General features: G+C 44.9%; 1 protein-coding gene across 1 annotated transcript in view; it reads right to left on the bottom strand.

Annotated features, from left to right (window-relative positions):
• Positions 1 to 487: 487 nt before the first annotated feature.
• The window catches only part of LOC138663971 (oocyte zinc finger protein XlCOF22-like), a 45,820-nt gene continuing 18,416 nt past the window's right edge, over positions 488 to 27,891 (bottom strand). The window contains exons 2-7 of the mRNA XM_069750362.1: positions 22,702 to 22,826; positions 22,393 to 22,572; positions 22,186 to 22,309; positions 22,005 to 22,102; positions 21,719 to 21,809; positions 488 to 3,105 (exon numbers count right to left, since the gene is read on the bottom strand). Of these exons, the coding sequence (XP_069606463.1) occupies positions 1,595 to 3,105; positions 21,719 to 21,809; positions 22,005 to 22,102; positions 22,186 to 22,309; positions 22,393 to 22,572; positions 22,702 to 22,779 (2,082 nt within the window). The 5' untranslated portion in view covers positions 22,780 to 22,826 and the 3' untranslated portion in view covers positions 488 to 1,594. The remainder of the gene's footprint in view (positions 3,106 to 21,718; positions 21,810 to 22,004; positions 22,103 to 22,185; positions 22,310 to 22,392; positions 22,573 to 22,701; positions 22,827 to 27,891) is intronic.

Here is a 27,891-nt window from a genome sequence, read left to right as displayed (position 1 = left end):
GTCAGATTACCAATACACTACCAGGAAGAAACAAACCCTTTGATAAAGGCGGGGGTGATACAGGTGCAAAATACTGATGGGGCAACCACTCACAAGCCTACCAATTCATGGAGCTGGTGGTTGTCTGGTAAAAGAATGCTCATAGATGAGGCTTGTATATGGCATTAGTCACACAAATATGTGTGATGCTCAGTGTCTGGTTTACAGCCTATTGGTGATGCCCATACTATTAGTAGCAGGCAGACGCTTGATAACATTACATTCCAGTTTGTCCAAGGTCAGGGTGTGGGACCAGCCTCTGACCAGATACAGTCATTTGTCTATGCTCTGGTCATCCCTGCTGGATGAATTTAACCTTCCTGCTAGATGTTTTTATCAATTTCATGGAGTAAAATCATTAAAATTATGACAATTTGCAGAATTAGTTGCGAGACTCCATGTTTTTTTTTATTAGGGAATCTAGAAGAACTGACACTGGACACGCACGGTAAAACTGCAGCAGGACATTTATTGTTTCGTGCACATAAATTGGTGACATTTAGCTATTCACATGAACCTTCTGACAAAATGTGATTAACAAAGTCATTATTACAGAACGGTATGAATATGTGATTTATTCTAAAAAAAAACACGCCAGAGCCAAAAATGAGAGAATCCGGGCACCCGTGGCTGGATACTTTGGGCCTGGCCTCCAGCATGTTAGTATGAGATGGGGTTTTTGTCCCTGGAGCTTCTCTACTCGGTATAATGAGACTCACAGAGCGCTTGAGTAAAATAGAAACTACCTAAATATGAGGACCTTGTCTGATCTATATATCATTGTATAAAGAAATATGGAGATCGCGCTATTCTTCTGTATAAAATATGTGATGTTGCTGTAGCCCTAATATTTCCATATATCATGTCTCTGTATAGATAATCTTACCCCAGCACTACAAATTTAGATAAGGCAGGTGAGGTGAGGAGAGGGAGACATATTATTGTAATTAGAATGGATAACACCAGATGTTCTAAACAAAGAAGGAATGGATCATTTATGTAAATAGTAATTTGCAATATGAACATGTTTATTATTGTAGCATGGAAAAATTAAAAGACTTTGTTCATAAACGTAGATTGTGGATAGAATAGACTAATGAATGGCAGATCGCTGAGACTGGGAGTTAAGAAGAAGAGGGAGGAGGAAATAATGGGTATTTATTGGGAGGTTTCAGGGAAGCTGCTGTAATACTCTTGTCCATATAGTAAATATATTAATATTTAACTGTGAAATATTTAAAGTAGTATTGCATTTAATTTGATTTTTAGATAACAAATGTATATTAATAACTTCATGTTTTAATTCAAATGTGAGTTCTAACTTACTTTCTCGTTTATGGTACTTCTTTATTGTTTCTTTGACTCTCTTATGTTTTTGACAAACTGTGCAAGTAAAATACATTGTTTAAACCTGTGTGAGTTTTCCATTGAGGTCAACAAAATATGATTTTGAAGTAAAACATTTTTCACCTTCTAGGTAGAAATAATGGCTTCTCCCTTTGTCAGATATTTGATGTCTAGTAAGACACCATTTGTTGGTACAATATGTTTCACATTATAAACATGAAAACGTGTGACTTCTCTGATGTTTATCAGCACTTGATTTTTTCGTAAAACATTCCTCACATTCTGAACATGAAAATGGCTTCTCTCCTGTGTGAATTCTCTGATGTGTAACAAGATTTGATCTACATGCAAAACATTTCCCACATTCTGAACATGAAAATGGCTTCTCTCCTGTGTGAGTTCTCTGATGTGTAACAAGATTTGATCTTTCCGAAAAACATTTCCCACATTCTGAACATGAAAATGGCTTCTCTTCTGTGTGAGTTCTATGATGTTTATCAACACTTGATTTTTTTGTAAAACATTCCCCACATTCTGAACATGAAAATGGCTTCTCTCCTGTGTGAGTTCTCTGATGTGAAAGAAGATTTGATCTTCCTGCAAAACATTTCCCACATTCTGAACATGAAAATGGCTTCTCTCCTGTGTGAGTTCTTTGATGTGTAACAAGATGTGATTTCTGGGTAAAATGTTTCCCACATTCTGAACATGAAAATGGTTTCTCTCCTGTGTGATTTCTCTGATGTGAGAGAAGATTTGATCTTTCTGCAAAATATTTCCCACATTCTGAACATGAAAATCGCTTCTCTCCTGTGTGAGTTCTCTGATGTGTATCAAGATTTGACCTTTCTGCAAAACATTTTCCACATTCTAAACATGAAAATGGCCTCTCTCCTGTGTGAGTTCTATGATGTTTATCAACACCTGATTTTTTTGCAAAACATTCCCCACATTCTGAACATGAAAATGGCTTCTCTCCTGTGTGAGTTCTCTGATGTGAAAGAAGATTTGATCTTTGTGCAAAACATTTCCCACATTGTGAACATGGAAATGGCTTCTCTCCTGTGTGAATTCTCTGATGTGTAACATATTGTGATTTCTGGGCAAAATGTTTCCCACATTCTAAGCATGAAAATGGCTTATCTCCTGTGTGAGTTCTCTGATGTTTAACAAGACCTGATTTATTTGCAAAACATTCTCCACATTCTGAACATGAAATTGATTTCTCTCCTGTGTGAGTACTCTGATGTCTAATAAGTTGTGATGTGTTGTTAAAATGTTTCGCACATTCTGAACATGAATATGGCTTCTTCCTTGCATGAACTCTTTTTTGTTCAATAAGCACTAATTTTGAGTTAGAATATGTCCTACACTCTGAAGAAAATCTTTTCTTCTCTATGCAAATTTTTGGATGTGTAACAAAAGACGTTTTGAAGGAAAAACTTTTTTCACATTCTACACTTGAAAATGACTTGTTTGCTCTAAGAGCAGTTAGATTTTTAAGTCCACTTTTGTGACTTTTACTTTTCTTAACAGTCTGTGATGAATCTGACAATAGGACCTGTTTAAAAGAATCAGATGATAGATCTTTGCTATGAACGGATGTCTGTATTTCTGGAAAAGTTGCATAAACATCAGTTATATCTTGAATAATATCAAGGACATCTGTTTTAGAAATTGAAGATGTCACTTGTCCTTCTGATCTGTTGGTGCAGTCACCTGCCAAGAAAAAAGATTTTTGAATAAAATGATGCTGAATTATATTTTCATAACATTTCTAAAATATCCAAAGAAAATACAAGTTATAATATAAAATGTGCCCAATAGGCGCTTATTTCCAGGGGATTGTAAATCTACTCAATCCCACAGGGGATAGGATTGCAGTAGTTCCAAAAGGAATATCAATGTGTACAGCACAAAAATGTTGTATAGTGATTAGTATAGAGGATGGTCTGACCTCTGTCCCACAAAGGATGTGACCTCGGAATAAAAATGCAATGAAATCACAAGTATTAGCAAAGTATGCAGCACTAAGGGAATAATACGTAAATAGTCTGTAAAGTAGTTTCAACTTAATGAAGAGGCAGAATAAAATACTGTCCTTTGGCTTCTACAGTAGCATTGCTGTAGAAGCCACTTAAAAACTTATGGTGGTCGTTTCAACAGAAGCCCAAACTGGGCACCACTTATTGCCCACTAAAATGGCATATATGCAATTTTCATTATCCAGCATCCAATGTGTGCTATTTTCCAGAGATTACTTGTGGAGTCAAAATAGTCACTACTCTTAAAGGCCAGTCTCACACGTCCAGATAATTCCGGTACCGGAATTATCCGTGTCCGTGTGCTTACGCTGAACATCAGTGTGGCACACGTGCGGCATCCGTGTGCCGACTGAGGACCACACGGACCGTGCAGGAGACAGAGCTAGAGTTAAGCGCTGTCCCCTGCATCTGGTGCTGAAGCCGCCATTCATATCTTCTCTCCAGCATCGTTCGCTGGAGAGAAGATATGAAAAATCTTTTTTTTTTAGTTGTTTTAAAAAAAGATCCCTGTCCCCAACCCCCTCCCAACCCCTGTGCGCCCCCCCGCTGTTAATAAAATACTTACCCGGCTCCCTCGCTGGCGCTGCTTCCTATCCTCGCCGCAGCTTCTCCTGTATGAGCGGTCACGTGGTGCCGCCCATTACAGTGATGAATATGCAGCTCCACCTCCCATAGGGGTGGAGCCGCATATTCATCACTGTAATGGGAGGAACCACTTGACCGCTCATACAGGAGAAGCTGCGGTGAGGAGAGGATGCAAGCACCGTGGGAGCTGGGAGGGGACAGATTACCGGCACCTTGATTTTATAACCAAAAATAAATAAAAAAAACAGATTATTCATTCCTTCTTTCCAGCAAACGCTGCTGGAGAGAAGAAATGAATGGGGCTTCAGCACCACACGCGGGGGGGACAGCGCTTACAGTAGCGCTGTCTCCTGCACGGCACACGGACTGCACACGGACAACATCTGTGTGCGGTACGTGTTTTACACCGACCCATTGACTTTAATGGGTCCGTGTGATCCGTGCGCTCCCACGAACATTGACATGTCTCCGTGTTTTCCAAATGGACACACGGTCCGTGAAAACACGCTGACATGTGCAGAGACACATTGATTTTAATGTGTCTACGTGAGTCAGTGTCTCCGGTACGTGAGGAAACTGTCACCTCACGTACCGAAGTCACTGACGTGTGAAACCGGCCAAAGATGAATTCCATGAGGGTAATACAGTCACTTTATGCGCTTTTCTACTGTTCAGACAACGGGAGCCCTGGCACACTATGCAAACACGCTTTCTTCAGCGTTGCTCAAGGTGTGCAGAGCGGCAGTGGAGAAAATCTCTCTTAGCAGAAGACTTCATCCACTATAAGTTCATGCTCAAAACCTAGAACTCTGCCCTTTCTCTGGCCAAACAATCCTTCTTCACCACCCTCATCACCTCACTATCCAACAACCCAAAACGATTTTTTGAAACCTTAAACTCCCTCCTGAAACAAAGTATCTCAGTGGTGAGGATCTGGCCACTTATTTCCTAGAAAAAAATCAACCACATCCATCAGGATATCTCAGCCCAAGCTCCTCAGTGCCTGGATCCCCTTACCTGCCGCACCTCAAGCTCATTAGACATCTTTGAGCCTATTTCAGCTCAGCCTACAACCTGCAATAGTGACCCCATTCCTTAACCTCTCCTGCAGTCTCTCTCACCAGTGGACACCACTCACCTGACTAAAATATTCAACCTCTCTCTTTCTTCAGGTATCTTTCCCTACTCATTTAAACATGCCATCATTACCCCTTTACTTAAAAAGCCATCCCTGGACCAGAACTGCACGGCTAACTACAGACCTGTCTCTAACCTTTCCTTCATCTCTAAACTCCTGGAACGCTTGGTCCACTCCCGTCTAATCCGCTATCTCTCGGATAACTCTCTTTTTGACCCCTTACAATCTGGTTTCCGCTCTTTATACTCCACTGAAACTGCCCTCACTAAAGTCTCTAATGATCCAATAACAGCTAAATCCAAAGGTTGATTCTGCTGGATCTATCTGCCGCTTTTGATACTGTGGATCACCAGCTCCTTCTCACTATGCTCCGCTCCATAGGCCTCAAGGACACAGCCCTCTCCTGGTTCTCCTCCTACCTCTCTGACCGCTCCTTCACTGTATCTTTTGCCAGCTCCTCTTCCTCTCCTCGTCCCCTTACTATCAGGGTTCTGCAGGGCTCAGTCCAGGGCCCCCTCCTTTTCTCTCTATACACTGCCCCTATTGGACAAACAATCAGCAGATTTGGGTTCCAGTACCATCTCTATGCTGACGACACCCAATTATACACTTCTTCCGCTGACATCACCCCCACTCTAATTCAAAATACCAAGGATTGTCTGTCTGCTGTCTCTAAGATCACGTTCTCCCTCTATCTGAAACTAAATCTCTCCAAAACTAAACTACTTGTGTTTCTCCCTTCTACTAACCTCACTCTACCCAACATCGAAATTACCCTGGAGGGTTCAACCATAACTCCCAAGCAGCATGCCCGCTGTCTTGGGGTCATATTCGACACCGAACTTTCCTTTACTCCCTATATCCAATCACTCACTCGCTCCTGTCACCTGCATCTTAAAAACATCTCTAGAATCCGACCTTTTCTCACGTTTGAAACTGCTAAGACTCTTACTGTCGCTCTTATTCATTCTCGTCTGGACTACTGCAACTCTCTTCTGATCGGTCTCCCTCTATCCAAACTTTCTCCTCTCCAATCCATCTTGAATGCGGCAGCCAGGGTCATATTTCTGTTCAGCCGCTTCACCGATGTCTCCATCTTGTGCCAGTCATTACACTGGCTACCCATTCGCTACAGGGTCCAGTATAAACTCATTTCTCTCACCCACAAAGCTTTTCACAGTTCTGCACCACCTTATATCTCCTCTCTCATCTCTGTCTATCGCCCTATACGTGCCCTCCGTTCTACAAATGACCTAAGACTAACATCCCCCATAATCCGAACCTCGCACCTCCGTCTCCAAGACTTCTCTCGTGCTGTGCCAGCTCTCTGGAATGCACTTCCCCAGACAATCAGACTGATACCTAGCCCCGACCTATTCAAGCGCGCTTTAAAAACCCATCTCTTCAAACAAGCCTACCACATTCAACTACTCAGTAAACTAACTTTGTCCTGTTCCCTTCTTCCAAATATTATCTGCATGTGAATCTGCACCCTACTATTCATCTGTCTCCACACCCTCAATGCACACGATAACTGTACTTGATACTTGACTATTGCACTTAAACGCACGGGCTGATGACCGGATCATGCAGCTTTATATGAAAATCCCTATTTATTATAATTGCCAGACCTGAAATAACAAGCACTTTTCACCTATTGTGTCCCCCCCATTTCCTTGCAGATTGTAAGCTTGCGAGCAAGGACCTCACCCTGAATGTCACTGTTTAAACTTGTCTTAACTTGTACTGAACTTATTGTCTGTACATGTCCCCGCTTAATTGTAAAGTGCTGCGGAATATGTTGGCGCTATATAAATAAAAATTATTATTATTATTATTCTGTTTTACCACCATTATGGAATGTTAGGTCATCTGCAAATGATACCCACAAACTATTCTAGCAAAATCTGAATTCCCATAGCCAATTTTTTTTTCTATTTCCCCTTGTAAAATTGAAAATATTGGGGCTACATCAACAATGTAAGGCCGGTTTCACATGTCCAGATAATTCCGGTACCGGAAAAAAATCGGTACCGGAATTATCCGTGTCCGTGTGCCCCTACATTTCTGTGGCACATCAGTGTGGCCGCCCGTGTGCCCACTGGGTACCACACGCACCGTGCTGGGTACCACACGTACCAGCATCTGGTGCTGAAGCCCCGATTCATGTCTTCCCTGCAGCAGCGTTTGCTGCAGAGAAGATATGAATAATAGTGTTTAAAATAAACATCTATGTGCCCCCCGCCCTCCCACCCCTTGTGCGCCCCCTCCCTCCCCCCCCCCGCTGTTCTGAAAATACTCACCCGGCTTGCTCCCTCGCCGGCGCTGCTTCCTGTTCTGGCCGCATCTTCTCCTGTATGTGGTCACGTGGGGCTGCCGATTACAGTAATGAATATGCGGCTCCACCCCTATGGGAGGTGGAGCCGCATATTCATTACTGTAAATGAGCGGCCCCACGTGACCGAATACAGGAGAAGATGCGGCTAGAACAGGAAGCAGCGACAGCCAACGAGGGAGCTGGGTGAGTATTTTCAGAACAGCGGGGGGGCGCACAGGTTGGGCACATAGATCTTTATTTTAAACACTATTATTCATATCTTCTCTGCAGCAAACGCTGCTGCAGGGAAGATATGAATCGGGGCTTCAGCACCAGTGGGGGGGGGACAGCGCTTAATGTAGCGCTGTCTCCTGCACGGCACACGAACTACACACGGACAACGTCCGTGTGCGGTACGTGTTTTACAAGGACCCATTGACTTTAATGGGTCCGTGTAATACGTGCGCTCCCACGAACACTGACATGTCTCCGTGTTTGGCACACGGAGACACGGTCCGCAAAAAATCAATGACATCTGCACAGATGCATTGATTTTTATGTGTCTACGTGTGTCAGTGTCTCCGGTACGTGAGGAAACTGTCACCTCACGTACCGGAGACACTGACGTATGAAACAGGCCTAAGGGCTGGCGGAACGCACCAAGTAAATATTGAGATAATATAGGTGTGTTCGCAGCCCGGGATCCACCGTGCAGGAGTGGAACCTGCTGCTAGTAAATGGCGGCACTATATGGTGGAACAGAAACGCAAATAAAATGCACACACAACCCATATGAAGTGAACACAGCTTTTATTGAATTCAATAAAAGCTGTGTTCACTTCATATGGGTTGTGTGTGCACATTATTTGCGCTTCTTTTTCTCCTTTCTACATGCATGTTTCTTGGCGCATTAGTTGCACCCTCCCTTCTATGTAGGTTATGTATTTGTAGTGGTGCCCGCTCGACTTTTTCTTTCTACTATATGGTGGAACAACGCCTGAATAGACACGGGTTCCGTCACCTGGTATGTATAGGAGCGAACTCTGTTGCTTCGGAGTCGCCAAGATTAGGATAACACTGTACCCTGTTAACCTCACAGAGGATTACAGCTCACTAACAGAGCAGGTAGCATGCAGTGGTCATACAGTCAGCATCAGCACACAAACAACTCCTCTCCGGAGGTGCCGGAATTCTAGTGGCTATACAGCCGACCCTGAGCACATGCAGACACAGACTACAAGGTAGCTAAGCTCATAAACATAAGTGGATACTAGTGAATGGCCGTGAGGCCATGCAAACCTTTTATAGAGAAAGCTCTCCAGGACCTTCCTAGTGGTCCAATAGGAACTGCTTCAGGACCTGAGCATGTGACCCCCTGACCTCCAATGAGAGGTCATCCCTTGGGCATGCCTAGTAGCGGAAAAGCAGGACTTAGTCCCAGGAGCATCTGCTCGCCTCAGAACTGTGCGGGTTACAATGACTGAGCCTGGAAGATCAGCAGTAACCAAGCGCACACTATCTGCCTGAGCCAGATGCTGGGACCGACGTCTCCGATGAGCAGGCTCCACTGCGGCTGAAAAAGAATGGGAGACCGCAGCGGAGGCAGACCGAGATTCCCCCCTGTGCAGCGGCGGGAACTCGACACCTAACAAACAATTTAATGATTTTTTTTTACATTTTTTAATTCCAATTTTTGTTAGTTATTGTGATACACCTAGAAGGTTACATTTCCTGAATGCTTCATAGTTTTAAAGGGAACCTGTCACCCCAAAATCGAAGGTGAGCTAAGCCCACCAGCATCAGGGGCTTATCTACAGCATTCTGTAATGCTGTAGAAAAGCCCCCGATGTAACCTGAAATATGAGAAAACACGGGTATTACATACCTGGTAATGTGTTTTTTCATGAGACATGACAGCCCCACGAGAGAGGGGATCCACTCATCAAGGACAGGAAACCTTCAAGATAAAAGGGGCGGCTCCTCTCTCCACATCAGTTGTTTTACAGAGTGAGAGAGGAACTCCGCTGGTTAGTATACACATAAATAATACATCCTATACGGTTCTATTCACCGACACCCGAGGGAGTGTATAATACAAATAATGCTAATAATGCACCCAACTAATGACATGATCAAAAGGGTGGAAATATAAGGGTGCCATCATGTCTCATGAAAAAACACATTACCAGGTATGTAATACCCGTGTTTTTCCATCACACATGACGGCACCACGAGAGAGATACAGAGATTTGTATTCTCTTTTAGGGAGGGACCACTGCTTGTAACACTCTTCTCCTAAATGTGAGATCAGACGTAGCAGATAGGTCTAGACTATAATGTTTAAAAAATGTAGACGGAGAGGACCAAGTGGCCGCCTTACAGATTTGGTTGATGGTAGCATCTGCTCTCTCCGCCCACGATGTCGCCATGGCCCTCGTGGAGTGGGCTTTCAGACCCTGTGGAACAGCCCTGCCTGCACTACTATACGCTAGAATAATGGCCCCTCTCACCCATCTAGCGATAATTTGTTTTGAGGCTTTAAGGCCCTTCCTTGACCCCTGGAACAAAACAAATAAAGCCCTCTGTTTCCTCCAGGATTTTGTCATCTCTAAATATTGTAGGATACATCTCCTGACATCTAGGCAATGGAGTCTCTCCTCTTTCTTGTTGCTAGGATTGGGACAGAAAGAGGGTAAGGTTATATCCTGAGCCCTATGGAATCTCGATACCACTTTGGGGAGATATGCCAGATCTAATTTTAATACAATTGTCCATAATTTGTGTGTAAGGGGGGTCAGCTAACAACGCGTGTAAATCCCCAACCCTAAGGGCCGATGTAAGTGCCACTAACAAAGTTGTTTTTAATGTTAGTACTTTATCTGAAGTTGTATTTAATGGCTCAAAGGGGCTTTCTGTCAAAGCTGTCAACACTAAATTTTGATCCCATGGTGGAGTACGGGATGGAACAGAGTCAGCTCTACTACAGGCTCGGATAAACCTCATCACCCATCTATTGCTTGCCAGGTCACAGTTGAATAAGGCTGCTAAAGCTGAAATGTGTACTTTGAGGGTACTAACAGCTAATCCCAGATCTAAGCCCTTTTGCAGGAACTCCAGTATTGCCACTATCGGGACCTCCCCTTCTCGTATTGGCCCTGAGCTGGAGAGGAATTTCTTCCATATTCTCCCATAGATCTTGGTCATTACTGGTTTTCTGCTCCTGAGCAAGGTGGATATTAAACCAGCTGAGAACCCTTCTTTCTCTAACAACGACCGTTCAAATGCCAGGCTGTCAAATGTAGCCCAGAATTCTGCGGGTGGTTGAAGGGACCCTGTGTTAGAAGGTCCAGGTCTTCCGAGATTACCCACGGGTCCGTCACTGACATCACTCTCAGCCAGTAAAAAAATGGTCTTTTCGGCCAGAAGGGAGCTATTACAATCACTTTGGCCTTGTCCTCCCTGATCTTCTTCAGAACTGCTGGAATTAGACATATTGGTGGGAAGGCATACAAGAGACCTGACGTCCATTCTATACTGAAGGCGTCTACTGCCAACGGTCTGTCTGCTGGGTTCAGAGAGCAGAACGTTTGAACTTTTTTGTTGGCTTTTGAGGCAAAGAGGTTTACACTGGGTCTTCCCCACATGTGCACGATCCGTTGAAAAATGGACTTTTTTAGGGACCTTTCACTTGCCTTAAGTAGTTCCTGCTTAGAAAGTCTGCCTATATATTGTCCACTCCTCGAATATACAGGGCCGATAATGAGAGGAAATGCCTTTCGGCTAGAGTCATGAGTCTTTCGGCTATGTCCATCAGTGACCGAGAACGGGTGCCCCCCTGGTGGTTCACGTATGCGACCGCTGTTCGGTTGTCTGATAGGACTCTCACATGATGCCCTGTCAAGTGTGGAAGTAACCTCCTTAGCGCTCTTTCGATTGCCAGGAGTTCCCACTCATTTGAGGATATATTTTTCTCCTCTTGAGCCCAGGGGTCATGGACCCATAGTGTGTCTGAGTGAGTTCCCCACCCCCATGGACTGGCATCCGTTGTGATCACTTTGGAGGTTGTGTATGTCCAGGGAACTCCTCTGGGAGATGACTCTATCTGTAACCACCATCTGAGTGACTGGAGTACAGAGAGTGGGAGAATGAGCTTTTGCTCTAGCTGCCCCTGAAGTTCCAGGTCGTTCTGCAGCACACACCATTGCAGTTCTCTTGCATGGAACTGGGCCCATTTTACTGCCGGTATGCAGGAGGTTAGAGACCCCAATACCGACATGGCTTTTCTTAAAGTCATCTCTGGCTTTTTTAATGTTGTCAAAATAATTTGTTTGATTTTTTCCTCTGGGAGGCGACACTCCTGCGCCACAGAGTCTACCGTTATCCCTAGGAAATTCTGGACCATTGCTGGCTATAGTTTGGATTTCTTGAGGTTCAGTTGCCATCCTAGTGTCTGTAGAGTGTCCATTGCTATTCTGACCTGCTCCTGACAGTGAGGCTATGTGCACACGTACAGGTTTTTTCGCATTTTTTTCGCGCTAAAAACGCTATAAAAACTCATTAAAAACGCATACATTATGCATGCTATCATTTAGAATGCATTCTGCATGTTTTGTGCACATGGATGCGTTTTTTTCCGCGAAAAAAAACCGCATCGCGGTAAAAAAATGAGCATGTTTATGATTTTTGTGGATTTTCTGCGTTTTTCTCGCAATTCTATGCATTTGGGAAAAAACGCACAAAAACCGCACCAAAAACGCGTTAAAAACGCGGTAAAAACGCATGCGGATTTCTGGCAGAAATGTCCATTTTTTGTCAGGAAAATTTCTGCAAGAAATCCTGACGTGTGCACATACCCTGAGAAAAGTTTTTCCCCACTATCAGGAAGTCGTCTAAGTAGGGTATTATCAGAGTATCTTTTTCTCTCAGATGTGCTGTGACCTCTGCAATCAGTTTTGTAAACACTCCTGGGGCTGTTGCTATCCCAAAGGGCAGAGCCCTGTACTGAAAGTGATGCAACTGGGACCCCATCTGAACTGCCACTCTGAGAAACTGACGATCTTATTGTCTGATTGGGACGTGGTAATAAGCGTCCTTTAGGTCTAGGACCGCCATGTAACACCGAGGATATAGGAGCTTCACTACTGATTTTATCGTTTCCATTTTGAAGGATGGAATTATCAGGTATTTGTTGAGGCCTTTTAAATTTATTATTGTCCTCCAAGAATTGTCTGTTTTTTTAATGAGAAAAAGGGGGGAATAAAATCCTTCCCTCCTTTCCTCTTTTGGAACTTCTTCCAAGACGTGCTTGTCTAGGAGTGATGTTACTTGCCCTTCCAGACTGTCTTGTTTCTCTTGGGAGGACTGTACCGGGGTCTGCATATATCTTCTTGGAGGCCAGTGGTGGAATTTTAACTTTAGGCCTGATCCTATGATCTGTCGGATCCATATGCTGGAGGAGATCCTCTCCCAGGTTGGAAGGAAGTGAGAGAGCCCCCCTGCCACCTGAGAAGGACCATCACTGGGAGGGTTTTTCGGTGTCTCTGGGGGACTTGCCAAAATAGAAGCCTTTTCCTCCCCTGGATCGCTTGTCCAAGTTGCTCCTGTCTCGGTCTCTAAACTGCTGTCTTCGGAACTTTCGGCCTCTCTGAAAGGAACGCCGAAAGGGCTGAAATGGCTGTTTTGGAAAGTTTTTCTTTTTGTCACCGGCTTTTTCTAACACTTCGTCTAATGCCGGTCCAAACAGGAAGTTCCCCTCACATGGCAAAGAGCAAAGCTTCATCTTTGCCTGAGTATCTCCCGGCCAGCATTTAAGCCATACCGCACGGCGTCCTGTGTTGGCTAAAGCTGCTGACTTTGCTGCCAGTCTAGCCGAGTCTGCTGACGCCTCAGCTAGAAATACTGCCGCTGCTCTCATGGCCGGTATTGCCTCTAGGATAGTCTCTCTGGGAACTTTTTGTTCTACCTGTTCCTCCAGGTTGTCTATCCAGATTTTAAGGGATCTGGCTACACAAGTGGCCGCAATAGCTGGCCTTAGTGCTCCCGCCGAGGCTTCCCATGCTGTTTTCAGGGAACTGTCCACCTTTCTATCCAAAGGTTCTATTAGAGAACCTAGATCCTCGAATGGCAGGGAGGATTTTCTGGCAACTTTTGAAATTGCCACATCAATTTTTGGGGCTCTATCCCAAGATGAGGACGCCTCCTCCTCAAAAGGATATCTTCTCTTTAGGGAGTTGACTATTTGGGACTTTTTTCCGGTTTCTGCCATTCCCTCTTAATCAGTTCTTGTAGCTGTTCATTAATAGGGAATGACATCCGCTTTTTCTTTTGCAGACCACTGAACATAAGTTCTTGGGCTGTCTTTTTTGCCTTCTCGTCTACCAGCCCCATGGTAGAGCGAACAGCTTTTATAAGCTTGTCCGAAGCCTCCGCTGGAAATGCATCTTCCTCCTCTGAGCTACTATCTGAGCAGCGGGCTGTATCTGAGTCCTCCTCTGACTCCGAGGAATCCCTTTGGGATGATACTGAGGGGTTGGATCTGTCCCTAGATCTGGCATCTGGGTCGGCTGTCTGTAACACTTTTACAGACCTAGAGACCTCGGACTGGATCAGAGATCTTAGGCTCTCCGTAAATGAGGGTGTTTCTTCCGCCACTGTCTTGTTGATACACTCCTGACAGTCTTTTACCCCAAGATGTCTTTAAAGGCCTTTTACACAAGGGACATTCCTTATTTTTAGTTTTCCCGTTATACTTTTTGGGGACCTCCTATACTCCACCCCGCAATGTATGTAAGAAAAGAGGGGAGAGACGGAGATAAGAGAAGAGAAAAGAACAGACATTAGCGTGCTGGACTTTCTCGCAGTTCACTCACCACTCGGACGCTCTCAAAGTACGGGTACCGGATCCGGAGGTTGATTGGTTTTCTCCGTGTCTCCCAATAAGACTAGGGACCCCTCCTTGGTATGGCGATCCGTCCGTACGCTGTCCGAGCGGCTTCTGCTGCTGCCATGGCGGATCTGGCTCTTCGCACTTGAGCGAGATCGCCCTCCTGCACCTCTTGCTGTGGCATTAAATGTTCTGGTGAAAAGCTCTCCATCTTACACACCACCACGTAACAAGAGTAGTCACCTTCAACCTGGCCTGGTTTTGTGACACAGGGCAGCACTTCTGGTTCGTTTAAATAGATTCACTTTTTTTTTTTTTTTTTTAATGGATCGCCTGGTTGATCCTGCCTTTACTGGTCACTTAAGTAGTCAGGTGTATGCGCTCACCTTTCATGATTGATTACCTGGCTGATCGTGCCTGCACCACTTCCGGTGCTCATAGATGTAATTAATCACCTGGTTGAACCTGCGTTTGCTGGCCCCCAGCGCGACGCTTGCACAGTGAAATGATACCTGAGCGCGCACACGGCAACCACTTCCGGTGCACGCTCTCTCCAGGCTGCCCAGCGCAACGTCTGCGCAGCATGACTGTGTCAGAGCGCTGGCCTGGCTGACGTGTGCGCATTGTGTACCGGGCTTATGCGCTCCCCCGGCAACCCCGGGGTGTGCACTGATCTCTCGGCCCCTCCTCTGGTCCCCGCTCGATCCCGGATCCAGAGCCGGCGATGCGCTTCCCTGCTTCCAGCATCAGTTGAGCGCCGCATAGACACGCCCCCTCACTTCTGTTCGCGCGGTGTAGAGCACCGAGGAGGGCGCGTGAACAGCCTTACCCTCACCCCTGCAGCTCCATGACGTCCCGCAATGCTGCCCCCATATCTTGCTTCACCGGGAGAAACACCATGCTGCTCCTTGCAGGTACCATCCGTCTTTGGGGAATGGGAAGGGGAGGGTTGCTGTGCTCAACAGGGAGTATCCCATACACCGAGGAGCTCTAAAATGCCCGGGCACCGATGTGCTTCACAGGCTCCATGGCCACCATAAGTCAACAGGGAGGGGCACATTACTGTGGCCTCCGAGGACTTAAACAGCAGGTAGAATTTCTTGCGGGTACAGGGAGGTTACACCTCCGAGGCCCTATCTTCACCCGGGCATTCGCCTCACGGGCTGTGGCCATGCTTCACTCAAGGGGGGCATGGAATACATGGCTCCCGAGGCGACTACAGGTACCTGGTGACGGGTGCAGCAGACCAGCACTGGCCCAAGTCCACAAGACCCAGGCCCAGATATCCTCTTCTGTCTTCATCAGAAGTCTAAATCTTGAGGGTTCCCCGTCAAGGACAGGAAACCAACTGATGTGGAGAGAGGAGCCGCCGCTTTTATCTTGAAGGTTTCCTGTTCTTGATGGGCGGATCCCCTCTCTCATGGTGCCGTCATGTATGATGGAAAAAAGACGTTAGAATATACTCACCCAGGGGCAGTCCCGGTCCAGTTCTGATCCGATGGGCGTCGGGGTCCGGGGCCTCCTATCTTCTTACGATGACGTCCTCTTCTTGTCTTCCTGCCGTGGCTCTGGCGCAGGCGTACTTTCTCTGCCCTGTTGAGGGCAGAGCAAAGTACTGCAGTGCGCAGGCGTCCCCTGACGAAGACGCTCCAGTAGCGTCGATATGCGTGGGGCCTTTATCCCCCTTCCCCCCCCCCCCCCCCCCCTCCTCTACTTTGCCTTGGATCCAGTCCTGGACTCTTTCATCTACCCCAGCCGCACTTAGGTATATATACCTCCACCAGCTTGTTGTACTCCTGCCCCATAGGCATTTCTTGGACTTAGACACATCATCATCTTTGGTGGCAGGAGACTTCACATTTAGCTTGGTAACGTATGGCTTGGGGTGCTACACTTAGGACAGGCTGTGGCTACACCAGGTATTAACCTGGCTAATGGTATTGTGTTTTTTGCACAGGCCTGTGACAGGACTGGGAGGTAGGGCTATTGTTTAGGGTTCTATAAATATATTTGTCTGTGTAGGGGCAGTATGCTAATTGGCTACATCAGAAATTAAACTTATATATATGTATTGTCTCTTATCTGCCAATTTGTATGTTATGCTCTCTGCGGTATTTGCATATGTATTTTTTTCATTTATAGACCCTTGCTTTCATATGTGGGGGGTTGAGGGTAGGTCTGTCTAGTTTTTAGATGTTTTTAAATGTATGTTCCTTCCTGTTTTGCCTTTATGTGTGGTGAGGTATTATTCTAAAATAAAATAAAATTTATTATATCAGGTTGATCCCACTGTGTGCATATTCTTTTCTTTTGTGTTGAGGGCGTCGGGAAAGGTCAAAGAGGCCCAGCGCCTGTGCACTACATAGTAACATAGTTATTAAGGTTGAAGGAAGACCTTAAGTACATCTAGTTCAACCCATAGCCTAACCTAACATGCCCTAACATGTTGATCCAGAGGAAGGCAAAAAAAAGTGGCAAAAAGTAAGCTCCACACTGGGGAAACAAATTCCTTCCTTCCTTCCCGACTCCACATACGGCAATCAGACTAAAGCAGTACTTGGCTCTGCCCTCAACAGGGCAGACAAAGTACGCCTGCGCCAGAGCCACGGCAAGAAGAGGATGTCATCGTAAGAAGATAGGAGGCCCCGGACCACGACGCCCATCGGACCAGAACCAGATCGGGACCGCCCCTGGGTGAGTATATTCTAACCTCTTTTTCTCATCTTTCTGGATACATCGGGAGCTTATCTACAGCATTACAGAATGCTATAGATAAACCCCTGATGCCGGTGGGCTTGGCTCACCTTCGATTTTGGGGGTGACAGATTCCCTTTAAGGTTGAATTTAAATCCATTGAGTTCTTCCTATATCCTAACAAGGTGTGGCCTGCCTTTGAATTGAGCTGGGCATTATTCATGTAGTCTCCCTCGGCCGTGCATCCACTAGTTGGTCGCAGTCCGTCTCAGCCCTTATCTACATTCATGTCACTTGACAAACGGTAAAGTTTTTAATATTAGAGTTAGGACCATCCCAATTATGGTTGCTGTGACAAGACGAGATGGCTTTCTCATTTTAATAAAAAAACATGTTAACTAAATACCGTACATTATTTTCATGCACTATACTATTTATTTACTGTAAGGTATTTTATTATGTTTCGGTTTTTGTTTTTTTTTGTTTAGTGGACTGTGTGACATGTGCTTACATGCTGCATGTGCAACAGTTTATATCTCAGTTCATACCTTTTGTTTTTTTTCTATATCCTAACATGTTGATCAAGACGAAGGAAAATACCACTGGGGCAGACCAGATTAGGTCAACCTGGGCCAGCGGGGTTTGCCAATGTGATCCACCCGAAAAGACTTAAAAATGTGTCTGAAACTGGTGATGAAATGCTGCCTAAACCTTGCTTTCTCCTCCTGTGTTATCAGAAATGAGCTGATCCAATTTTTCGCCGAATAATCAGCCGCTCTGATTAGAGTAGAGCAGTAAGAGACTTCATCCAAGAACGCATTAATCAGATAGTTGCCTGCTAGGATGACCTGATTCGAAATCCCGGTCACCTCTGATGGCAGATCCTTATCCTGTTGAGCTCTCCTCAAAGACTCTGATCAGGATATGGCCTTGGCCGCCCAAGATGCCACAAAAGAGGGCGAGAGGGTTGAGCCTGAGGCCTCAAATACTGAATGCACCAGGCCTTCTATAAGTCAATCGGTTGGATCCCTAATAGAAGAACCATTAGGAATGGGTAATAACGTCTTTAGAAGCCAAATGAGATACGGGAGGGTCTTCCGAAGGGGATTCCGCCCACTTCCTACGGAACTCCGGGGCAAAAGGATATCTGCATTTAGAACCCTCTGCCCCGAGAACGCCTATCCGGCCGCTCCCAGAGACACTGTACTAAATCCTCAAACTCAGGATGAGAACAAAAACTCTATGGGGCTGCTTAAAAGACACCTTATGACCGGCATATATAAAAATGAGATTTGGTCCTTCTAGACATGCTGGACCTGCTGCTGTTATAATCAGAATTTGGATAAGCTGCAGGAATATATATATTGCAGCTGCCAGGCTGGGGGGAGTAGCACTTACCCCAGTCCTGTGTCTCCGGCTGTCCTGTGGAACCCGTCACATGAGGAAGCATCAGTGATGTCCCATATAAAAAATGTGTCCAATTGGTGTACAGTCCCGCTGGAAATGGCGGAGTTTCGACTCGCGTCCTATCGGAGGCCAAAGCCGGGGGCTAAATTCCCCCCCCCAGCATCCGCCTGAGGATGAGGGGGCGGAGCCGCCAGAAGATGACACGGCTAAAAGGGGCGGGACTTCCGCATGTGGCCTAACCGCACCAGAAGCCGGGGACTAAATTATCTGATATACACATAAGAGAGAAAATATGCGGCACTCACCCCAATTCAGCAGTGAAAAGCGTGAATTTTAATGGAAAACATAGACAGATGAAAATCCGTTACAACATCAGGTAAGCAGGAGGGTGCCTGGACCCGTCGAAGCACCTGTGGTGCGAAACGGCCGTCGTCCAAGCTCCAACACCGCACCCTCCTGCTTACCTGATGTTGTAACGGATTTTCATCTGTCTATGTTTTCCATTAAAATTCACGCTTTTCACTGCTGAATTAGGGTGAGTGCCGCATATTTTCTCTCTTATGTGTATATACGAACTATTGGATTTCATTTAGTATGCTGAGCACCAATACCCCCTAGCATGCGTGACGCCTAGCGCTCTAGATCCTATATTTTTCGTCCTGGTTTCTGAAAGCGGTATCGCTCTAGTGCCGTCCTGTTCTACAGTTCTATGCGGTATACTAAATTATCTGAGGCCCGCCCGAGTATGGAGGGAGCGGACCCGGAAGAGGGAGGCAGGAACGGGATCTTGGCCAGCGGCTTGGCGCCGCCAGCAGCAGAGAACTCCCAGCACTCGCCCGAGAACACGGGCACGGGGCTGGAGCAAGGCTTCCCATCTTGAACGGCAGGGGAAAAAGGAGCAGGAGCCCTCCCAGCCCCCCACCTTGCATGGCTCCAGATATTAAGGTTAGAGGGTGTATAAAGGAAGGTGCAGGAACCCTAGCTCTATCTTCCCTTCAGGGGATGAGGAGAGGGACCGCCCGCCTCCTTCCATCATTGTCTGAGCATTGGTGATGCAGTGGGGGCCGCACGGACTGTCCATATTCACTTGTACAGCCTAGGGTTTCATTACCTTAGGGTGGTCAGGGCTGAGTCCGGCATATTGTCCCACGTTGTGGGAGAGGATACGTGGAGGCGACATTCAACATGCTCGCTCGTTGTTGGTTTGGGGAGATTGGACCCCTTCAAAAGGGTCCATCGCCCCTGTCTCGTCTTCCATGGTGAAAAACAAAAGAAAGAAAAAACGGGAGGTCTGGAAACCACACCTGTGCCTCCTAAGACACTAAGCATGAACTGGTTAGCTGAGAGCCAGCAGGAAGGTATATACTGCTGGGGAGGAGCTAACTTTTTTTGCATCACTTAGTGTCAGCCTCCTATTGGCAGCAGCATACACCCACGGTCTGTGTCCTCCAATGAGGCGAAGGAGAAAATTCCTTCCTCACTCCACATACAGCAATCAGACTCTATCCTTAGATCAATGTCCTATCACAGAATCTAGTACCCATAAACTGTAATAATATATTTTTTCAAGAAAGTCATCCAGACACTTCTTGAATTTTAGTAGTGAATCAACCATTACAGCATCATGTGTCAGAGAGTTCCATAATCTCACTGCTTTTACAGTAAAGAATCTGCGTCTGTGATTAATTTGAAGATCTGGAGGTTGTGTTTTCTAAAAATTAATCAGGTTAACGATGCAACTATTTTTATTCCATAAATGGTTGTACAACAAAGCCAGGTAGATGGCTGCAGCTACCTAGGCTTGCGGTGCTGCGCCCCCTGCTGGTATAACCTCATATGAACTCCAGCGTGAGAAGATATTCTTAAAAATTCCCACGCTCGAGTTCATATGAGGCTTTGCCAGCAGGGGGCGCAGCACCGCAAGTCTAGGGAGCTACGTTCCCCTGCTTTCCATTCATTCCCCAGATTTAACAGTCAGGAGCACAGCTGCATTAGCAGGCTCCTGGCTGTAAAAATCTTTAACCCCTTCAGATCGATTTACAGCGTGGGACAAGACTGAACGACGGAAGGTATGGGATATTGTTGATTTTTTATTTTAACTTTGTTTCAGGTGACAAGGGTCTTCAATTGGATTGAGCGTTTAATAAACATATTACAACACCCTGTGTCTTTATTTCATTAAAATACTTTTTTCCTAATGTGTGTTTTTTCAAACCCTTTATTAATATAGGATTAATAATGGATAGGTGTCTTATTGACACCTCTCCATTATTAACCTGGCTTAATGTCACCTTACAATAGCAAGGTGACATTAACCCTTTATTACCCCATATCCCACCACTACACAGGAGTGGGAAGAGAGAGGATAAGTGCCAGAATAGGTGCATCTTACAGATGTGCCTTTTCTGGGGTGGCTGGGGGCAATTGAATTACCGGCTTTTCTGCTATCTAGCACTGTATTAAATATAAATATATATATATATATATATATATATATATATATGTGTCTCACTGACATATATATATATACGTATATATATCTCCCTATACTATGTGTAGACATTTATTTTAGCTATTCTATTCTAACCTGTCAGTGTGATTTTACTGTACACCGTGCTGAATTTCTGGCCTCTCTATAGAACACAGCTGCGTATTTCTCGCAAGTCACACTGTTGGTCCGTGTGTAATCCGTATTTTTCTCGCCCCCATAGACTTTCATTGGCGGATTTTTTGCGCAATATGCTGACAAACGCAGCATGCTGCGATTTTCTACAGCCGTACAATACCGTATAATACGGATGCATAAAATACGGCAGATAGGAGCTGCCCCATAGAAAATCATTGGTCCGTGTGCAATGCGTATTTTCTGCGCCACTCATACGTCCGTAAAACTCGCTAGTGTGACGCCGGCCTTATACACCAAGGACTAAAATTATCCCCAGAATTCTAAGTATGGGCGCACTAGTAACTTGTTTAGAGGCAAAACTATGTTCTTGTTATGAGCATCAATGCCTCTTTTAATGCATCCCATTATTTTATTTGCCTTGATAGCAGCAGCCAATGTGAGAGTTTCTTGACAAAAACTACTGTAGCCAAAAACCGTGACAACTTTTGAGTTGGAGGGGTGGTGAGGCGTGGATCCTTCACATTCTTCACAGTGACCTTTAATTGTGATATGGTTGGACTACACCACCAGTAAGGCTGTGACAGCCAGTGACTGAGGAGAATCTGTGACTTCTCTGTATTTAATGGTTACTACTCACCTGGGCGGTTATCTGTAGGAATCTCCTCTTTACCCCAATTATCCTTCCTCACATATGTCTCTGTAGTAGTAATATGGGTCAGATCTTTACCCTGAAACAAATATTGTAAAAGTCACAGACAGATGGAGAAGTCACATCTATGATCAGCTCTAATCCTGCCATCTCCACCATTCTCATTACACAAGTATAAAACATGTAATACTGGTGGATAAAACAAGACTGAGCACAAGACCTTCACAGTTGTCTATATATCATAAAGGAGATCTCATGACATTTCTCAATCTACCTGATGATCCTGAGGAACATTGGGATTTTCTTGATTACAGTCCTGTGGAAGAAGAGGACGAGGACATCTCTCTGGTGTAGTCCTCTTACTGCATAGACCTGGGGGAAACACATACAGGCACTGAATTCATTTTTTTACAGACATATAATTATAGGCCATGTTTATTTAGTCTGGCTATTACCTGGTGATGTGAGGGGATTAGGAACCTCCATCATGATGTCCTTGTACAGATCTTTGTGTCCTTCTAAATACTCCCACTCCTCCATGGAGAAATAGATGGTGACATCCTGACACCTTATAGGAACCTGACACATACAATGATACCATCATCCCCCCGATCCCTTCATAGCATTATTGTATAATGTCCCAGCATTCCCAGCAGTGTCACCTGTCCAGTCAGCAGCTCAATCATCTTGTAGGTGAGTTCTAGGATCTTCTGGTCATTGATGTCCTCATTCATCAGTGGGTTAGCTCGAGTCCCAGTGATTGGGTTCAGGGGTCTTCCCCATCCCTCAGACAAAGGGTCCTGACAGCGCTCACTAGAGGTCTTTTTCACTACTGTGTAATCCTGGTTATGGAGAGACACATTAATAAATCTCACTACAGACATTTCCAGAGTCCTCACCTCTCCAGTTCTGTCCATCTGTTATTCCCATAGATAAGAATGATGCAATGTGACGTCATTTGAATCTCTCACCTCTCCAGTAAGCCGAAAGAGGATCTCTAGAGCGAGATGTAATATCCTCTCCGCCATCTTCTCCTTGTCCATCTCCATCCTCGATGGATCAAATCAGAAGAATTTTCTTATATAGAAGATCGCCACTGAAATGATCAAACATTATAGAGATCTGAATGGGAAGATGACAATGTAACATCCTATGTAATAACACAATTACAGGAGATAATAAGGGAACATATGAGGAGAGAGAACTGAATGGCAAAGCACTGTGGAAAATGTTGGCGCTATATAAATAAAGATTATTATTATAGAATGTATACCTTGACGATTGGTGGAGCAGCTTAGTATACATTTTTTGCAAAAAAACGTATCAACTTAATACCCTGTTTTTTCCATTTGCCTGGCACTTGCTTATTACTGTGATTTTTTTACAACAGAGTATTTTTGACCTCAGTGTGCTCTTTTGTGTCTTATTATAGAAAGTGTAGATGTTGTATTCTCAGATCGTATAAATTGGAATGCCATAAACATCACCCACTTGCTGCACTCGTGACTTGGATGTATTTGTAAAGGGGGTCTCCGCTTCTTACAATCACTTGTCCATTCAACTACCACAGTAGACTGCATCCATGGGTAAAAAAAGCAAGCTGTACTTTTCCTCTTTGATGTGGGTACATTTAGAACAGCAAGGTACAAATTTATTAAAGTGTAGTTTTAATGTATAAAAAAAAATAAGTACAGTGGTTAAAAATGATGACAAATACCGGTAAATGAAATGATAAGATTTACACACAAGGAAAAACAACACAAAAATAAACAGGTTAAATCCAGAAATGTCTTAAAGGGACACTGTCACCTGAATTTGGAGGGAACAATCTTCAGCCATGGAGGCGGGGTTTTTGATTCACCCTTTCCTTACCCGCTGGCTGCATGCTGGCTGCAATATTGGATTGAAGTTCATTCTCTGTCCTCTGTAGTACATGCCTGCACAGTGCAATCTTGCCTTCCGCAGGCGTGTACTATGGAGGACAGAGAATGAACTTCAATCCAATATTGCAGCCAGCGGGTAAGGAAAGGGTGAATCAAAAACCCCAAAACCCCGCCTCCATGGCTGAAGATTGTTCCCTCCAAATCCAGGTGACAGTGACCCTTTAAGGATTGAACCTTCTGGTGGAATTGATCACCGCAGAAATTAGGACAGATGTACAATTCAAGTTGTCTATCCTGGATCTGACAATGAGATTTTCTGGAGGAGATATTGTAAATAGTGATGAGCAAGCATGCTCGGCTCTGCTCGATAATTGATCGAGTATCGCGGGTGCTTGAGCGCCATGATCGAATCCACACCCTGCTTGTTTCGTGGCTGTTAGGCAACCAGTAGACATGTGAGGATTGTCTGCAATACACAATAATGCCGCAGTCGTGTTGGCCACTGACATTACTGTGATTGGCAGGCCATATTTTGTCATTGGGTCCTATATAAGATCTGGTGACGTGATGAAAGCAGTTCAGGGAGAGTTGATAGAGATAGATGTCTGTGAGATATATAATTAGTGTCGTGAGTGTGTAGTTTACTGTACATGGATTAACCTAATAAATAAATAAATGAAAAAAATTATGTTGGGTCCCCCGCTTGGAGTCTGAGAAGAGCGGTCACTTTTCTGCTATTCACAGACGCCGGAGACAGAATCGGGTACATGGACTAAATCGGACTTGCGTGAAAGAGGGACTTTCTATTGCCTTTATTTCTGTCTTTTAATGTTTTTCAGGTATCCTTTTCTGGATTACTTCGGATTCGATGGATTACTGTGGACCTAGATGGGATTTTTTTTTCCAAGAAATTGGTGAACAAGGGATAGTTTGGGGAGTCTTTACTCAAAGTGTTTTTTTCGGTGTGTGTTTTTATTATTTTGTATTACCTCAACTACCAATACCCTGATTGCCACCGCACCAGGGCAATTGGGAAGAGCTGGGCAAAGCGCCAGAATTAGGGCGTCTAATATGATTCACCACTTCTGGGGTTGCTGCGTGCTGGCATTTTTAGGCTGGGAAGGGTCCAATAATCAGGGACCTTCCCAGCCTGACTATATAAGCCTGTAGCTGTCTGCTTTATTTTGGATGGTTATCAAAACTAGAGGGGGCACTATATCATTTTTTTCATTTATTTATTAGGATAATCCATGTACAATAAACTACATATGCAAGACACTAATTATATATCTCATGGATATTTATCTTTTTGCACATTTAATAACATACCAAAGAGAGACAAAAACGCACATAAAAATGTAAGTGAGGTGCAGGACTCAGGGGTGAGGAGTGGGTGGAAGATGATGCAGGGGATGATGAAGTCCTAGACCCCATATGGAGCAGGGGCCATTCTAGTGATGTGAGCAGTTCAGAGGAAGGGGAGGTGGCCCAGGGCAGTAAAGCTGGACACGGGGGGGGGGGTCAGTAAAGCTGGACAGAGATGGGGCAGAGTGCTGGACAGAGATGGGGCAGAGTGCTGGACAGAGGGGGCAGAGTGCTGGACAGAGATGGGGCAGAGTGCTGGACAGAGATGGGGCAGAGTGCTGGACAGAGAGGGGGCAGAGTGCTGGACAGAGAGGGGGCAGAGTGCTGGACAGAGAGGGGGCAGAGTGCATGTCTGAAAGATTCCTGAGTCGTTGAAGGCCGCCATGGCTCTGGCCATACACATTGATAGACGCCTCAGGCATAGACCTGTTGTGACTCCACCCCCCATGGTACTCCCTAAAACTGAGGTTCTTCCTGCATGCTCTGAAGAACCATTGCAGTTAAGAGGGGCCTCCTCTCAGTATGAGTCTTTTATGGTTTATCGCAAAACGAAGTATTTCATTGGGGTATTTCCTTCTTCACGAAAGCATAAAAAGCCGTTGGAAAACTTCTAACCCCAGTTTGTGTGTGGGATAACAACTTGGATGTACCGTATATATCTCCTCCGTGTATTTCAGTTTTTCTTACCTGCAGAAGTATTTATTGGTATGAAAACTGAGAAAATATCCATCCTCTTGGATAGTGGGGTGGGAGGAAATATGGTGGATGCTCGGATCATATGGGACCTAGGTCTTCCCTATAGTAAGAAATGTGAAGATTGTTCCAGCTCCTTTTCGATTAGCCATGATGAAGATCTTTTAGATCGAAACGCGTTGCTATTAGCAGGATTTTGTTGCTGTTCACATTCCTTTTTGTGCAGGGATGATTTTTAAGGATATGGATCAATAAAGGACTTTTAATCGAAAAGGAGCTGGAACAATCTTCACATTTCTTACGTCTTCAAGCTGCTGCTACGTCTGGGTCAGGACGGGTTCACGTGCTCCTGTGGTCTGTTGGTGAGCTGACTGGGCCTTTGGCCCCTGTATTTCTTCCCTATAGTACTCTGGTGAAGCCCATCCCTTCATTTCCAATTCACCATACAAGAGGTCATCAGGTTTTTGCCGTCAGGCTCAATCTGGCGTTTTTTTTTTTTTAAAACTGGATCCGTCGAAAGCTGCCGCCGAATACGTTTTTTTCTCATAGACTTGTATTAGCGCTGGATGGCCTCACGTTTCGTCCGTCTTTCGCCATATCCAGCGAAAAGTGTTTGTCCGGCGTCTGGAAAATACGTACAAAGTTATGTTTTTTGTCTGCGGCGAAAAACCGGCGCTTCCGGCTTTTTGCTAGAATGGAAGCCTATGGGCGCCGGATCCGTCAAATGACGGATTCCAGCACCGGATTCCGTTTTTTTTAACTGCGCATGCTCAGAATTTTTTAGAATCCAATTAGCTGGAACAGCTAGTCGGATCTGTAGAAAAAACAGATCCATCGCATCAGTTTTTCACAATCTGCGACGGATCCAAAAACCTGATGTGTGAAAGCAGCCTTACATGGCAAAGAAACTTACGGACTTCTCAAAGATGTCCGACTGCAACCGTCAGGCATTTTCTTCTTTGAAGAAATGCTTTTCCACTGCTCCTGTACTCATTTCTAGCCCATATTTCCCAACCATTTATTGCTGAGGTTGATGCATCTGAAGTGGGTGTCGGGGCTGTCGTCTCTAAGGTCATCCCCTGGTAAGTGGCATCCATGTGCCTTCTTCTCTAAAAAAATTGGCTGATTACTTGTGCCTTTATATCTCTCTACATTTCTATAGCCACAGGTTTCAGGGTTAATTCATTATATTAGCTGCTTAATTCATTATATGTGCTTGTACCATGAATATTGCCTATATATTTTCTTGGGCACGTTCTATTTAAGCAATGTGTGATTTATACAAGCCGCTTTGTGATCTCTGTAACATACTAAATTTGGTAGCTACATGCTTGAACATCCAGCTGCTATTAGCTCATTCTAATTAATGCTTTTAGAGCATAGGGTGCTGTTCACATAGACATCACTTCTGGTACTTATAGGGATTGCTTTGGCATTCTTACATTTGTCATTTTTTTGGGTACTGGGGAGTTGGTATACAGGGGGTTGGCTCTATTACGAGCCTAAGTGTATTACATGTAGGTCACATGGATGACCATTTTTAAATGTTTTTAACACATGCTCTTTGTGGTTTTCTGTGTTCATGTATACTATTTGAATAAAGTGTGTATTTTTTACTTGATCCATGCCTCAGGTGATCCCCTCTCTATGATCTATTTCTTTCTCTCCTTTATAAAGTTGGTTCTTCCATGCGGCCCATCTGGATAAACCTGGTCACGAGGGGACCAGGGGAAAGTACTGTCACAAAGGTGTCACATCCCCCTGAAAGACCTGTAGTTAGACGGTGAAGTTGGCTAATAAATCGCAGGTCTTCTTTAGTCTTGGTGTGATCTGTGTCCCATAGTAAATGGATTTAGTTTTCTCTGGTGTTGAAGAGGTTACCGACCCTTTCTATGCTGGTCAGAATCATGCAGCTCCAGTTCAGGCGCTTCTGATCAAGTCAATACCTCTTCCAATAAAAACTGTCCTGACCTTCCATCCCTGCCAGTGAAAGATTTGTCTTCCTGTGCTGTATGCTAAAGCTAAGTGGTTAGAGTGAAGTTGTTGTAGTAGTAATCTGTGGTTTGCTGTAGTATGTGTGTATTTATCTCCTGGTCCCTGTTCCCATTTAGTTTACTCTTCACTGTCCCTATCCCCCTCCCTATTGTTGGTTAGTGCTTTTGTATAATAAAGGTTTCCTGTTATCCCTGTTTTGCCTTTGTGTCTTCTTTCCCTTACATT

The sequence above is a fragment of the Ranitomeya imitator genome, chromosome 2 (assembly GCF_032444005.1).
Source record: "Ranitomeya imitator isolate aRanImi1 chromosome 2, aRanImi1.pri, whole genome shotgun sequence".
NCBI classification, from domain to species: domain Eukaryota; kingdom Metazoa; phylum Chordata; class Amphibia; order Anura; family Dendrobatidae; genus Ranitomeya; species Ranitomeya imitator.
The sequence above is the reverse complement of the archived record's forward strand: the minus strand, read 5'-3'. Positions and strand labels throughout refer to the sequence as shown.